General features: G+C 35.0%; 1 protein-coding gene across 1 annotated transcript; it reads left to right on the forward strand.

The window, feature by feature from the left end:
• Positions 1–12644: 12644 nt before the first annotated feature.
• LOC113755468 (F-box protein At5g07610-like) lies at positions 12645–14534 on the forward strand. The gene has a single exon (XM_027299473.1). It carries the CDS (start codon positions 12699–12701, stop codon positions 14031–14033), a length of 1335 nt encoding a protein of 444 aa, XP_027155274.1. The 5' UTR covers positions 12645–12698; the 3' UTR covers positions 14034–14534.
• The last annotated feature ends 3091 nt before the right edge of the window (positions 14535–17625 follow it).

Raw genomic sequence — 17625 nt, forward strand, 5'->3', positions numbered from 1 at the left:
CCAAAGCCACATGATCTAATGATGTGAGAAATGAAAGTGACTTACCTATCCCAAGTGTTTCATAGATATTACCTTGAATATACACCACTTGAGAACTTACCAAAGGAAATGTCATGAGAGTATCTTGGGCAGGAATACCTTTAGAACCTATACTTTCACTGCACTCCTCAAGAGGGGTGAAAAATGAGTCATTAAAACTCACCTCTTGAGGCTCAAAGTTAGTTTCAAATGTATTATCATGTGAAATGGATATTTGCTCATTGAAATATAATTGAGATTCATCATTTTCATCCAAATGCAATCCATTTTCACATACAACATTTCCACCATTCATGCTAGGATCATTTTGCAAATTATTAGAACAAATAACTTCACACAATACATTCAATTGCTCATGTATATTACCAAAGTGAGAAGCTAATTCATCTATTCTTTCCTCAATCCTATCAAAACGGTCGGAAGTTGCATTTGCTAGCTTTTCTAAAGCTAACTCCCAAGATGGCTTAGAATCATTAGCTACTCTTTCTATTGCCAACTCCCAAGATGGTTTTGATTCATATTGGACACTTTCATGTTGGTAATCATAAAAATATGAATAATCACTATATGTACATTGATTATCCCAACCATAAGTAGGAGAATTGCTCCAATTAGCACTATATTGATCAAAACAAGGATTGTAATGCTCTAATTTATCATAATAATCCACATTTTGTGCTTGCATACATGTATTAGTAGCATGATAACTTCCACACAAGTCACAAATCACATGATAAGAATTAAAAGCATTAACATTCCTCCCTTGCTCAATTTCATGCATAATTGTGTCCATTTGAACTTGTAACATCATAACATCAAATTTAGCCTTTAAGCACCTTAAACCATCTTCAAAAGACATACATTCAGTAAATTCTTGATTACCTCTATTAAAGGAGCTTTGCACTTGGTAACCATCCATTACCAATCTTCCACTTCTCAAGCATTGTCCTCCAAATTGACCTACCCTCCTCATTACCTAAAATTGCTTTTAAACAACTTAAGAGCAAAATTAGTAAGAAGAATAGGTAATAAAATGCATACACACAAAAAAAAATACTAAAATAACAGAAAATAACATTCACATTATAACTAATATTATGTCTAAACTAATAAAGTTGCTCTTCACACCGATATTGCCAAATCTTCCCCGGCAACGGCGCCAAAAACTTGACGTGCGCGGAGTATACATATACAATTAAACTCATCCTAATCAAGTTTTACATTTATAAACTCCTAAATACCCCACACGCGATTTATCGCAAGTATACGAATCGTGAGCGAGTATAGGGTATTAAGGGTCGATCCCACAAGGAAGATTGCAATTACCGGTACTACTAAAGCTTCTCTATTATTTAGACTATCAATGAATTATAACAAATTAAAACCTAATGAAATTATACAAAAAAATAGCAAATGAAAGCTCCTTGGGTTGTGGTATCCCTAACTACTCATGCAAGTGCTATATTTGGATCATTAATTACTACATCTAGGCTAGTTATGGTGTAATTTCCTTATGCATTTGAATCCTACTTTCGTAGTGAATCACCTATTCTCATTGTTATGAAATTAGCTACAAGTTCATTTCCTCAATGAAATTACATGAAATGAATCACTAAAACCACATAGATGCACCTCTACTTTCGTGAGTGTACTCCCTATGTTTAGCACTTCTTGAACTAGTGTTAAATCTCAATTTTCATTGCAGAAACAACACCTTAGATAATCACAATTAATGGTACCAGATTAATCATGATTTCAAGAGCTAAAGTGCTAAATAACTTGCTCAAATCATAGCAGTCAAATAACCAAATAATAAACACTAACAATTATAGAAAGTTCAACCAAACCCAAGGTATAAACTTTAGAAACACATAATGAACACAAAATCCAGAACTTGTATATTAACTAAATTTGGAATCAAATACAAAAGATAAAGATTTGGAAGGAATACAACCCTTGTCACATGAGCTTTCTTCCTTGCCTTCTTCATCCTCCATTTGCATCCTAATCTAGATAATAAACAAGAATGGAAAAACTACACTACTCTATACTAACCTAAACTAACACTAGGGAGATGAAAGAGCTACATTTCTGCAACTTCCAGCTTCTCCCGTAGCTCACTCTCTATTTTCTGCTATGAACTCCAATCTCTCCCCTTCTTGCAATGAATTTGGCTATTTTATGATGAAAGGTGGTCAAGAAATGAGGATTACATCTCCCTTTTACAGCTGGGAATGTTTCTCACATGTCTAGCATCCAATGTGAGTTGGTGGAGGTGAAATTGAGTTTTACGCGTACAGAGCAGCCTTTTCTGACCACAATCCGGCCAGGAATCCGGCCATAAATCCGGCCAAATTCAGGCCGGATTGCTACAGTAAATCTGGGCTGCTACAGTGATCCGAGCTGCTACAGTACCTCGGATCCGTATGGATCCGAGCTCGGATCCACTAACCCAGAAACAGCCGAGGGTTCGGATGAATAGTGGATCCGAGTGTGGATCACTTGCTCTGTTTTTGGCCCAACTTCAACCGATCTTTTCTTGATGTTAGAGGCTGAACCAACTCATGTCTAAAACACGAAAGTTGTAGCCTTTTGAGTTATCTTTCTAATGCATCAAGAATCACCTCATTTGGATCTGTGTAGGCTGAGATATGACTGAAATACCCTTGCCTGCTCCATGCCTTGTTCCAGTTTCGACCAATAGCAATTGACTCTGTACTTCGGCCTTTTGACCTGGAAAACCTTCAAACTGGATTCAGATGTCTTCACCAAAGTTGTAGATCTATCTCTTATCTTCAAATGGGTTCAAGAATCATCCCAATCCGATCATTGTAGCTCACGTTATAGCCGAAATACTAAAATGTGTCAAAACTGTCAAAATACACAAAATCCAAGTAAAAAGTGATAAAAACCTCATTTAATCACTTCAAAGTATTTTTCACCAATTATAGCCAAAATGATTCATTTTCTTCCAATAATATAACTAAAGTGACTAAAAATAATATAAAATATCATACAATTATTACGTAAATTAGTCACTTATCAAACTCCCCCACACTTAAATCATTGCTTGTCCTCAAGCAATTCACACATAATCAAATGCAATGATTCAAGAGGTGAAACAATATATGCACTTTGTCCAATTTAATTCCTCAAGACTTGGAAAATAATCATTATACAATTATTCAATTTACACTAAATACTCATAATATCAAGTAAAGGAAAGATAATTATACCCTAAATTCAACAAGTTAAACTTAATCTCTTACCCTAACTTAAATTTTACAAATAAGCAAATCACATAGTCAATTTATAGTTTTCCTCCTCCTATAATCATCTTTTTCTCAAAATTCTATAACTAAGAGGGATTTATTCACACAAATTTTACTTAAATAGTGAGAATGCCTTTTTACGCGAAAATCGACACTTTTAGGTGAAGATCCCCGGTTACTCAACATTTCACTTATTCAAGTTGCTAATGCATACTCTTAATTCAAGTACCTTTTTACGCGAATGTCGACATTTGTAGATGCCAACCCCCGGTTACTCGGTACGAGAATCATTGGAGTAGAACAATTTTTATTTACTTTCTTTTCTTCTCTTTTCTTTTCTACTTTTTTTTTCTTTTTCAGAAATAAAGGACAATAAATAGATATTCCCTCTTAGAAAATATATAAGAATAATCAAAGGAGGAATATAACCTTTATCGACTATATCAATCACTTACTTGCAAAATTAAGTAAAGAGAAGAAATCTCATTAAACATGTAAAATTATAGGCATAATTTTCCTCATTTTACCAAATATACTTTCTAAAATGTAAAAATTCTAATTGCGTAATAAACATTTCCAAGTTAAATGAGGACTAAACCTTCCAAAATACATATAACATTTCAACAATTGGAAGAATAAAACACTTAAGGTTGGAATACTTTGCCCTTTTTGAATGAAAATGCAAAAATTTGAAGAACTTTTGGGCCATAATGAAATATTGGAAAAGATTTTAGAAAAATTTTTACAGAGTTTCTCCTTATAAATGGATGAAAACTCCCTGCCAACAAACCCAATTTCAAGCAAATTATCCACATGGCAAATAATTCAAACACAATTCCAATATTTCTAAGCATTTCAATTCACAAAATATCATCACATAGCATTAGAATGCAAGTTCACATATTTCCTCCCCCACACTTAAACTTCACATTGTCCTCAATGTGAGAAAAGGAAAATAAAGAAAGAGTAAAAGAAAATACTCCCCTTATGACTTGCGCAATCCGAAACCATGTCCAAGTGATGAATTTCCAACCGTATTTGAGAAAGAATGGAAGTTCACTTATTGCACCCTGAAAAAGACAAAATCAAAACAAATAAATTTCTTAAAAATAAAAGGTTGCAATCAACAAAATCATGCAATTCAAGGAAAAAGGAAAAATGATCAAGCATGTGGAACCATACAATGTTCAAGGGATAAAAACATGACATGAGCTAATCTTTGCTAATCAAATATATGCATTAGTATCCAAAGCAAAGGGAAGCTAATTTCACACAAAAAATCCACAATCATGAACAAAATAAGTTCTATTTATACATTTTGTCATCAATGATCAATGATCGTGAAACGGATTCATCTTACGCTGGTTACTGTTCACAATCCGGCCAGAAATTGGAGGGATTCGTGGAGGGATTCTGGGCAAAATTTTTTTTTTTTTTTTTACTGTTGCATATCCGGCCACTTTCTGGCCGGATTTCCGGCCGGATTGTTGGCCGGATTTTCTACAGCGGATTTTTTTTTTTTTTTTTTTTTTTTTTTTTTTTTTTTTACAATCCGGCCAGTTTTTGGCCGGATTTCAGGCCGGATTTTCGGCGGATTCTGTCCAGAATGCTCGAAAAAATTTTCTTTTCTCCCCTGACTATCCGGCCTTCAATCCGGCCAACATTTGGCCGGATTTATGGCCGGATTTGCTGCAGAAAAAGCTGTTTTCTGCAGTTTTTCCTCCAAATTTGCTTGGCCAACCTTCCACATTCAACCTACTTCATGTTCTTTGAATAAAATTCAAATTTAACATGATCATGCATGAATATAACTTAAACATGAAACACTTTAAATGCATGAAATGCAGCAATTGAACATGAAAACTCCCTTTTTGCCTTAATATAAACACTTTTGCAATTGAGATCATTTGCATGAACTCTTGCCATTGCCACCTACAAAACACACAAAAACATCAATCGAACAACTAAAACTTACTAAAAACAAGCCAACATGAAGAAAAGTGGAGTTGAAAAGTGATCCAAGCCTTCGTTTTTAAAAGGATCCGAGGTCGTTTTTGAAAGGATCCGAGGTCGGATCATTGTGAGTGAGCTCGGATCAAGAAGTTCGAATTTTTTTCTGATTGCAGAAGTGGATCCGAGGCCTCGGATCCATATGGATCCGAGCTCGGATCCATTGAATCTGCACTTATTGCAGAATTTTTTTGCAATTTTCAGTTTGACCTCAATTCTTCAAAATACACCATAGATTATTTCTATGTCAAAATAAACCATTCACGCACATGTAAAATGATCTAAACATGCATTCTAAACCTCTTTAATGCAACAAAAACCACAATTACTGAATTTGAGGTGTTGAGATCTTTGATCAAACTTCGCCTTTTTCACCTCTTTTGGTCACTTTTCCAAAACCTACAAATGAAAAACAACAAAATTACTCAAACTTATGCTTTAAACATAAAATCACTCCAAAGTAACACCAACTTAAACAAGCATTGGGTTGCCTCCCAATAAGCGCTTCTTTAAAGTCAATAGCTTGACTATTTCACCTCATTTTTCAAGGAGGTTTAGTTAACGAATAATCCACCATTTTAGGCCTTGGTGGATCATTAAATGGTGACTTTATAGCCAAAGCCACATGATCTAATGATGTGAGAAATGAAAGTGACTTACCTATCCCAAGTGTTTCATAGATATTACCTTGAATATACACCACTTGAGAACTTACCAAAGGAAATGTCATGAGAGTATCTTGGGCAGGAATACCTTTAGAACCTATACTTTCACTGCACTCCTCAAGAGGGGTGAAAAATGAGTCATTAAAACTCACCTCTTGAGGCTCAAAGTTAGTTTCAAATGTATTATCATGTGAAATGGATATTTGCTCATTGAAATATAATTGAGATTCATCATTTTCATCCAAATGCAATCCATTTTCACATACAACATTTCCACCATTCATGCTAGGATCATTTTGCAAATTATTAGAACAAATAACTTCACACAATACATTCAATTGCTCATGTATATTACCAAAGTGAGAAGCTAATTCATCTATTCTTTCCTCAATCCTATCAAAACGGTCGGAAGTTGCATTTGCTAGCTTTTCTAAAGCTAACTCCCAAGATGGCTTAGAATCATTAGCTACTCTTTCTATTGCCAACTCCCAAGATGGTTTTGATTCATATTGGACACTTTCATGTTGGTAATCATAAAAATATGAATAATCACTATATGTACATTGATTATCCCAGCCATAAGTAGGAGAATTGCTCCAATTAGCACTATATTGATCAAAACAAGGATTGTAATGCTCTAATTTATCATAATAATCCACATTTTGTGCTTGCATACATGTATTAGTAGCATGATAACTTCCACACAAGTCACAAATCACATGATAAGAATTAAAAGCATTAACATTCCTCCCTTGCTCAATTTCATGCATAATTGTGTCCATTTGAACTTGTAACATCATAACATCAAATTTAGCCTTTAAGCACCTTAAACCATCTTCAAAAGACATACATTCAGTAAATTCTTGATTACCTCTATTAAAGGAGCTTTGCACTTGGTAACCATCCATTACCAATCTTCCACTTCTCAAGCATTGTCCTCCAAATTGACCTACCCTCCTCATTACCTAAAATTGCTTTTAAACAACTTAAGAGCAAAATTAGTAAGAAGAATAGGTAATAAAATGCATACACACAAAAAAAATACTAAAATAACAGAAAATAACATTCACATTATAACTAATATTATGTCTAAACTAATAAAGTTGCTCTTCACACCGATATTGCCAAATCTTCCCCGGCAACGGCGCCAAAAACTTGACGTGCGCGGAGTATACATATACAATTAAACTCATCCTAATCAAGTTTTACATTTATAAACTCCTAAATACCCCACACGCGATTTATCGCAAGTATACGAATCGTGAGCGAGTATAGGGTATTAAGGGTCGATCCCACAAGGAAGATTGCAATTACCGGTACTACTAAAGCTTCTCTATTATTTAGACTATCAATGAATTATAACAAATTAAAACCTAATGAAATTATACAAAAAAATAGCAAATGAAAGCTCCTTGGGTTGTGGTATCCCTAACTACTCATGCAAGTGCTATATTTGGATCATTAATTACTACATCTAGGCTAGTTATGGTGTAATTTCCTTATGCATTTGAATCCTACTTTCGTAATGAATCAATTATACTTATAACTAATCCATACCTATTCTCATGGTTATGAAATTAGCTACAAGTTCATTTCCTCAATGAAATTACATGAAATGAATCACTAAAAACCACATAGATGCACCTCTACTTTCGTGAGTGTACTCCCTATGTTTAGCACTTCTTGAACTAGTGTTAAATCTCAATTTTCATTGCAGAAACAACACCTTAGATAATCACAATTAATGGTACCAGATTAATCATGATTTCAAGAGCTAAAGTGCTAAATAACTTGCTCAAATCATAGCAGTCAAATAACCAAATAATAAACACTAACAATTATAGAAAGTTCAACCAAACCCAAGGTATAAACTTTAGAAACACATAATGAACACAAAATCCAGAACTTGTATATTAACTAAATTTGGAATCAAATACAAAAGATAAAGATTTGGAAGGAATACAACCCTTGTCACATGAGCTTTCTTCCTTGCCTTCTTCATCCTCCATTTGCATCCTAATCTAGATAATAAACAAGAATGGAAAAACTACACTACTCTATACTAACCTAAACTAACACTAGGGAGATGAAAGAGCTACATTTCTGCAACTTCCAGCTTCTCCCGTAGCTCACTCTCTATTTTCTGCTATGAACTCCAATCTCTCCCCTTCTTGCAATGAATTTGGCTATTTTATGATGAAAGGTGGTCAAGAAATGAGGATTACATCTCCCTTTTACAGCTGGGAATGTTTCTCACATGTCTAGCATCCAATGTGAGTTGGTGGAGGTGAAATTGAGTTTTACGCGTACAGAGCAGCCTTTTCTGACCACAATCCGGCCAGGAATCCGGCCATAAATCCGGCCAAATTCAGGCCGGATTGCTACAGTAAATCTGGGCTGCTACAGTGATCCGAGCTGCTACAGTACCTCGGATCCGTATGGATCCGAGCTCGGATCCACTAACCCAGAAACAGCCGAGGGTTCGGATGAATAGTGGATCCGAGTGTGGATCACTTGCTCTGTTTTTTGCCCAACTTCAACCGATCTTTTCTTGATGTTAGAGGCTGAACCAACTCATGTCTAAAACACGAAAGTTGTAGCCTTTTGAGTTATCTTTCTAATGCATCAAGAATCACCTCATTTGGATCTGTGTAGGCTGAGATATGACTGAAATACCCTTGCCTGCTCCATGCCTTGTTCCAGTTTCGACCAATAGCAATTGACTCTGTACTTCGGCCTTTTGACCTGGAAAACCTTCAAACTGGATTCAGATGTCTTCACCAAAGTTGTAGATCTATCTCTTATCTTCAAATGGGTTCAAGAATCATCCCAATCCGATCATTGTAGCTCACGTTATAGCCGAAATACTAAAATGTGTCAAAACTGTCAAAATACACAAAATCCAAGTAAAAAGTGATAAAAACCTCATTTAATCACTTCAAAGTATTTTTCACCAATTATAGCCAAAATGATTCATTTTCTTCCAATAATATAACTAAAGTGACTAAAAATAATATAAAATATCATACAATTATTACGTAAATTAGTCACTTATCAAACTCCCCCACACTTAAATCATTGCTTGTCCTCAAGCAATTCACACATAATCAAATGCAATGATTCAAGAGGTGAAACAATATATGCACTTTGTCCAATTTAATTCCTCAAGACTTGGAAAATAATCATTATACAATTATTCAATTTACACTAAATACTCATAATATCAAGTAAAGGAAAGATAATTATACCCTAAATTCAACAAGTTAAACTTAATCTCTTACCCTAACTTAATTTTACAAATAAGCAAATCACATAGTCAATTTATAGCCTTCCTCCTCCTTATAATCATCTTTTTCTCAAAATTCTATAATTAAGAGGGATTTATTCACACAAATTTTACTTAAATAGTGAGAATGCTTTTTTACGCGAAAATCGACACTTTTAGGTGAAGATCCCCGGTTACTCAACATTTCACTTATTCAAGTTGCTAATGCATACTCTTAATTCAAGTACCTTTTTACGCGAATGTCGACATTTGTAGATGCCAACCCCCGGTTACTCGGTACGAGAATCATTGGAGTAAAACAATTTTTATTTACTTTCTTTTCTTTTCTCTTTTTTTTTTCCTTTTTTTTTCTACTTTTTTTTTCTTTTTCGGAAATAAAGGACAATAAATAGATATTCCCTCTTAGAAAATATATAAGAATAATCAAAGGAGGAATATAACCTTTATCGACTATATCAATCACTTACTTGCAAAATTAAGTAAAGAAAAGAAATCTCATTAAACATGTAAAATTATAGGCATAATTTTCCTCATTTTACCAAATATACTTTCTAAAATGTAAAAATTCTAATTGCGTAATAAACATTTCCAAGTTAAATGAGGACTAAACCTTCCAAAATACATATAACATTTCAACAATTGGAAGAATAAAACACTTAAGGTTGGAATACTTTGCCCTTTTTGAATGAAAATGCAAAAATTTGAAGAACTTTTGGGCCATAATGAAATATTGGAAAAGATTTTAGAAAAATTTTTACAGAGTTTCTCCTTATAAATGGATGAAAACTCCCTGCCAACAAACCCAATTTCAAGCAAATTATCCACATGGCAAATAATTCAAACACAATTCCAATATTTCTAAGCATTTCAATTCACAAAATATCATCACATAGCATTAGAATGCAAGTTCACATATTTCCTCCCCCACACTTAAACTTCACATTGTCCTCAATGTGAGAAAAGGAAAATAAAGAAAGAGTAAAAGAAAATACTCCCCTTATGACTTGCGCAATCCGAAACCATGTCCAAGTGATGAATTTCCAACCGTATTTGAGAAAGAATGGAAGTTCACTTATTGCACCCTGAAAAAGACAAAATCAAAACAAATAAATTTCTTAAAAATAAAAGGTTGCAATCAACAAAATCATGCAATTCAAGGAAAAAGGAAAAATGATCAAGCATGTGGAACCATACAATGTTCAAGGGATAAAAACATGACATGAGCTAATCTTTGCTAATCAAATATATGCATTAGTATCCAAAGCAAAGGGAAGCTAATTTCACACAAAAAATCCACAATCATGAACAAAATAAGTTCTATTTATACATTTTGTCATCAATGATCAATGATCGTGAAACGGATTCATCTTACGCTGGTTACTGTTCACAATCCGGCCAGAAATTGGAGGGATTCGTGGAGGGATTCTGGGCAAAATTTTTTTTTTTTTTTTTACTGTTGCATATCCGGCCACTTTCTGGCCGGATTTCCGGCCGGATTGTTGGCCGGATTTTCTACAGCGGATTTTTTTTTTTTTTTTTTTTTTTTTTTTAACAATCCGGCCAGTTTTTGCGCCCGGATTTCAGGCCGTGATTTTCGGCCGGATTTCTGTCCAGAATGCTGATGTGGGAGTGATGGAGTTTTACAAAATATGGTTTCATGAATATGGAGAAAAATGGGTGCCAGAATGTATGATGTTATGAGCACCACAATGGCCACTAAAGGCAAACATCCAGGTTGAAACAATTTTGACAAATGATGCTATAATTATATGGCAAAGTGGATCAGCTTATGGAGCTTCTAGCATCTCATTAAAATAGGCAAGATTACTTTATGCTGTAACAGTGAAATGTTGCCACGCCTCATAGTCATTGATCTTCTTGTGGATATCTCATGAAAGTTTTATCAATTCTCAACTATCCGAAAAATTTTGTGTACTAGAATTGGATCACGAAAATTTAGACAAAACTTTAACAGCCAATGCCCATGATTGATATTTGACAAGAAAAGAATTAATTCTTGCAATTTAGAACCAACCATCCAAAAAAAAAAAAAAAAATTCCCATTGCAGAGAGCAGGCTCTGAGATTTGTACCTGTGGTTTAGCAAACCAAGTCATGGAGTTGAAAGTAGACAACCTCCTAAATAGATCATCACGGTCCCATGCATGGTCTGCAAGATGGAGCTTGTACTGAACCACTTGAACCTGATGACACCTGCATTTCCTCAGTTGGACTTAACCTCGATTTTGGACCAAGTAAGCCCAATGCAGAGAATACATTTGGCCGTTTCTTGCCTTTCAACCACCGAACTCCATCAGCACTACTGTTTTAACCAATATTGTCAAAAAAAAAAAAAAAAAATCATTGGCAAACAAGTTTTCACTCTCTCTGGTTGTAGCATTCCAATTCTTATTGACAAACACAAGCACACAAAAGAAATGCAAGATCAATTTCCTTGCTCGGAGCTATCCAATTCTTGTAGATATACGCAAATACACACCAAGGGTGCAGCAAAAAAAAAAATTTTTTTTGAAATACATGCACGCACACAACAAACACACACAAAACACTCCCTTTAAAGGTACATTTTAGTATTTCAGGTAGAAACTTCTATTTTAACCACTCAAACACAGTATCATACTCTACAAACAAGCAAAAATCTGGCCGTTGCAAAATCCGCCAAATAACTGTTGCATGGCACATCTGGTGCTTACAATTTTTTTATTGCACTTACACCCTCTCAACTTTAGTAATCAGTCCAAATCATTTATTCTTCTTTCAATCTTCTACTAATACAAGGAGCAAAAGGGCAGTCATGGAATAAAAATACCTTCTCACTCATGAAAATAATATTGTAATATGATTTGGACTGCTTTGTTACCAAAAACTCAAAGCAAGGGAGGTCAGTGAAATTTTGAGAACTTCAGGGGATCTCAGTGCAAGTGTCAGAAACCTCAGGGGAGGTTTCCGAAATTATCCCAATATAAAAAGATGAAAAGGTAAAAATATAAAAAGATAAAAAAGTAATTAAAAATATATTTGTGATACAAACACAAATATTTTTCTAAAAGATACATATCCAGAGTTTGTTTGGATAAAATATTATTTGAAATAATTATTGTAATATTTTTTATGATATGATGTATGTAAAATAAAAAAAATAATTAAGAATATAAAAAGATGGATTAAAAAATATATTTGTGATGCAAGTCAAATATTATTTGGCAAATTTGAACTATTCAAAAGATGAAGGATAAAAAAATCTATTTAACAAAGTGCAAAAGGATGTTTTTAAACGACTTTCCCGAAATTGAAATTAAAAGCCCGTCGTACCTTTTAAAACTCTCCTGCAACAAGCCAAGTTCTCCCCCACATCCAGTACCCGTCAAGTCCCTGCTACAGTTCCACTCTGAATCCGGCTCCCGAAATGCTTCCCGGCGGCAAGTCTACCAAAACCTCCCGTTTTGAACCCATAGAAAACCCAAGAAAAATCTCCCTCAACTCCACTGCTTCCTCATCAACTCCCCTCCCTTCTTCGCCATCAAAATCCATCCAAGAAAAGCAAAACGATGACATCCCACTTGACACCTCTTTCTCATCCTCCCCATCAGCATCGGCAACCATCATAGCCAGGAATGAAGATCTCTTGACTCAAATTTTACTCAAATTACCGCCAAAATCCCTCCTCCGCTTCCAATGCGTCTCCAAGCAATGGCTCTCGCTTATTTCCGACCCCGTCTTCCGCCGCCGGCATTCGAGTAGGATCAGGCGCTACCCGACCACTGATTTCCTCTTTTTCAGTTCTGATAGCTACCGGAACGAGATTGATCTGCTGTCATTTTCCGGAGATTGGGTGGATTCAGTGGGAAATGTAAGTTCTCCTTTACGGTACTCGCTTGAAGGTGAGATTTTAAGCTTACAATCATGCAATGGATTGCTATGCATTCAGTTTATGGTGAATGATATTAGCCGAGAACTAATTGTGTACAACCCCACAACATGTAAGCATAGGAGTATCCCCTGGCCTTATGCGGAAAGCATTCCGCTTGTAATTCGGTACACTAATATAGCTTTTGACCCTGTAAAATCTGACTACTACAAACTTGTTTGTGTTGGTGTGGACCTTAATGGGACTTTTTACAGATTCTTGGTTTATTCGTCTGAAGCTGGGGTTTGGAGTGTTAGTAGGGATGCACTTGGGATGGATTCTGATAGTGCGTATTATTTTGGTAAAGGCGTGTTATGGAATGGGGACGTTCATTTCTTGGGAAGCGATTGTTGTACTCTATGCTTTGATATCGAAAATGAATGCCTACAACCATCCACGCCTCGAATTCCAACTAATTTGGAGGTTGTGGGCAGATGGGATATTAGGTATTTTGGGGAAACAGGGGGGAATTTGTATGTAATTTGTCTAAACAAGCCTAAAGCTATGCTGTTCGATGTTTTTGCACTGAAGAGGGACTACTCTCAATGGGTTGTGAAGTATCGTGTTGATTTTGCTCCCTTGATTACTTGTTATCCTGAGATGAAGAATCGTGGTTTCCATACGCCCTGTTTTGTTGTGGATAAGGAGGGAAAGAAAGCAAGGATTGTGATTTTGGTAGAGGATAAGTTCATTTATTACGATATTCATGGTATGTTTGTGAAGGAGCTTGTTGAAGTAGTGCCTGTGTATGCTGAGGTTGGTGGCTGGGGCGATAGCACGTGGTACAGATGGTGTGAAGCTTACCAACATGTTGATACACTTGCTTCGGTTTAAGGTCTGCAGATTGTTTGCGCTAGTGTCAAGTGTTTTTGATTCTGATGATCGACCTCCATAGGTATCGAAACTCTGTCAAGTGTTTTTGATTCTGATGATCGACCTCCATTCGTATCGAAACTCTGTCAAGCGTTGTTTATTCTGATGATCGACCTCCATAGGTATCGAAACTAAGTAGTAAGTGGTAATGGCTTAGTTTTTTGGACCCATGTAAAAATGGTGCTAAAAGTCCATAGCATGTATGGTTTAGCTATTTTGGACTCATGTGATTATCTTTATGTTTTTTAGTAGAATCATCTAAGAAAACCATGCTGTATATGATGTTCAGGTTTTATAGTAGCTTACTTCCACATTTTGAAGCTGTGTTTTCATTCTGTTTTCTGGTGGTTCTGGATTCTGGAAATTATCATAAATAGGTGCTTCAAGTTGTATATGGGATTCTAGGCAGGGAACGCCTTTGTTTGATCAATGGGATGGTTGCTGTGAATGTTTGTTTCTAGCTGTGGATGACTTGGATGCATTGAATTCCTATTATTCTTCCATGTTTCTTTACATCTGCATGCAAGGATTGCAGTGAATTTCCTATTCTGATTTTTGGGACTGTTTAGTCCAATGATATGTAATCCATGTTCATGCATAAAACTGAGAATGGTTACGAGCAACCTACATTAGCCATTACACACTTTTTTTTTTGTTGAAGCTGAAATTAATGGGAATTATTGTTCATTGTTCCCTGATAAGAAATCTAAATTTGTCAAGATAACATGTTAGTTTGGGTTGATTTTAGATGATAATAGTTGTACCGCCATATTAATATGTAAGGAACAGGATTGCATCCAGAGAAGAAAGCCTGCATTTAAGCTGTCTGTGGCAAAATACTTGATTTGAAGAAAAAAAGTGTGATTGGCAGAATTCATTTGTTAGCAACAAAGGAATCTTAAGCCCTGGTTCCCAAGTTCAGAGGAGAAAGAGGAGCTGATTTCAGCACAGAAAGAAATGAATCTTATAATATTCTTTTTTGGTCCTAAAGATATAAATCTAAGGAAGTTCAAGATATTAATCTTGTTCTACGCTCCACCATTTATGCTAATCTGATGCTTGGCATTGGCAGGTAATAATTGCGTGTAAGATAATTATATTTTGAAAGTAAATATGCTTTTTTTTTTTTCTAAATTCTGTGGATTCTAAGAACCTCCTTCTATATGCATATAGACACATGTATCACTTCTTCTTTAAATTGATTTAGTATTATTTGGACATTCTAGCTCAAGATCCGAACCAAATGATGGAGATATTCAACTTTGTATCATAATTAGAAGCACTGTATTTTCTATAAAATTAATCTGTTGCAAAGCTTCTCACTTCTGTCCTGAGCATTGTGAGGCAGTGAAATATGTCTGGAAGTGCTAATTTTTAGCATGTTTTGATATGTTAGAAAGTTCATCTTGTACTATTGAACTTGTTTAAAATTTTATTGTATCAATTGATTTGCATGATGTATGGGTGTAATCGAATCTAATCAAGTCGAACACTTGCCGAATCGAGTTCTATTAAGTTTTTTTTTTTTTTAAATCGAGTTTGAATGTTATCGAATATAAAACATTGTTTAAATTTAGCTTGACTAGTTGGTGAATCAAGTTCAAACGAGCACTTTGCACGAGTCACACGGCTTAGCCGTTAAACTCCAACCTTCTGCACCCATTTTTTCGCCACTCTCTCTATCTAAAAATTTTCTCTCACTAGAAAATGAGAGAAGACGTGCTGTGTAAGTTCGAACGAGCGTTTGTCAAGTTTAATTTGATTTGAGTATCGAGTAGTTTGATTCATTTTTCAACGCTGACATTTTAGCGTTCTTGACTCTCCATAGGATCGAAAAAAATAATAATAATAATTGTTAAGTCAATGTTCAATTCCGACATTGTTAGGATGCACAAGAACTTTGATGACAAAATACGGTCTAATATTTACATAAGTAAGAATTCATGGTTTTGCGGTATGAATTAATTTTCAATGAAATGCATGAAATGCAAAAGTATCACTAGTAGTAACCTATTAAGTCCTCGTATTTATGGTAATGAATACTTTTCCCTAAATGTTAATTTCACAACCCAAAATACACCCCTTCCTTTCATTTTTTCCCCGTTTTTTGAGCATCTAAATAGAATCCTCTATCATTTCGTTGGCTTAGGATTTCTGACCTAAATAGACAATGAAATTTTTAAAAATTTCCCCTCCCTATTTTGATGATACATTTTTCATCAAAATATTTTATAGTTTTCTATGTTGCCGAACAAGCTCAATATCATTTCTATGTGTAATGGTAAATTTGTTCAATCACTTAAATAGGAAAGAAAATTTGAGAGTAACTTTGGGACACTTTGAACTATTATATTGTTTAAATTGACAAAACGCCTTTATGCCTTAATCTTAATGTGTTTTGCTTTAACCCAAAAAGCACACAAAACAATTGGTCCTTTTTTTTTTTTGTTGAAACAATAGTTTTATATATTTTATAATGCAAGCTGTACAGTAATTGGACAACAGCCCAAATAAAAAGGACAACAGTCCTATAATATCTAATGATACTTTAGTATCGAAGATTGGGATTCACCCGTTCATCATCTAACTAGATTTCCAGAGCATACAATTGGTCAGAGGACTACTTTTTGATATATGTAAAAAAAATTTAGGAACTAGAAAATTCACGACCGAAATTTTGATGGGGTAATGATATGTGAAAATCGAATCAACAAAATTGTACTAGTATTAAATACTCAAATAAAAATAGAAAAAAGATGAAGATTATGTTATTCTTTTTTTAAAACTTTTTCTATTCCTTATAATATTTGTGAAATACTGTAAGGACTACTTTGATATATGTAAAAAAAAATTTATGAATTAAAAAATCCATGATGGACTTTGAAAAGAGGTATAGGAGCAAATACATTAAAATTTAAAAATAGAACTTGTGGGACTCTATAACACTTTAAAATAAATATGAGGACTAAATCTGCAAATCCCTCTATAGAGAAAAATATATCGGATTAAATACTAACCATCTAGAGTTTAAATTGCACCGATCTTGTCAATAATAAAAAAAAAATAAAAGCGAAGTAGATAGTAACAGTCTTCAGCCGGGAAAAAAAGTAGACAGTAACAGCCTTCAGCCGGAAAAATGGATCCGCGCGGCGGCGATAAAGGCGGCGGTGGCGAATTCCGGCGCTCTTCAACCCGAATATCTAGGGCCCCCCTCATCAAACACATAAGCAACTCAAGAAAATTCTCTATCCGCCCCTCCTCCTCCTCCTCTGCTTCGGCGGAACAAATTCAAACCTCGGAGACCCCTGAAATTCCTCCGGCTCTTGTTTCCTCATCTTCTCCACCATTATCAGCAACTTTGATCGGGTGTAATGAAGATATTCTGCTACAAATTCTCCCATATTTACCCCCAAAATCCCTCCTCCGCTTCCAATCCGTCTCCAAGCAATGGCTCTCGATCATCTCCAACCCCACCTTCCGCCGTCTCCACCTCTGGGTCAATCCCACCACCGCCACTTCCGCCTTCATTTTATTCCGAAAGATAAAAAACATG

Source organism: Coffea eugenioides, unplaced genomic scaffold, assembly GCF_003713205.1.
Source record: "Coffea eugenioides isolate CCC68of unplaced genomic scaffold, Ceug_1.0 ScVebR1_1503;HRSCAF=2365, whole genome shotgun sequence".
NCBI lineage: Eukaryota > Viridiplantae > Streptophyta > Magnoliopsida > Gentianales > Rubiaceae > Coffea > Coffea eugenioides.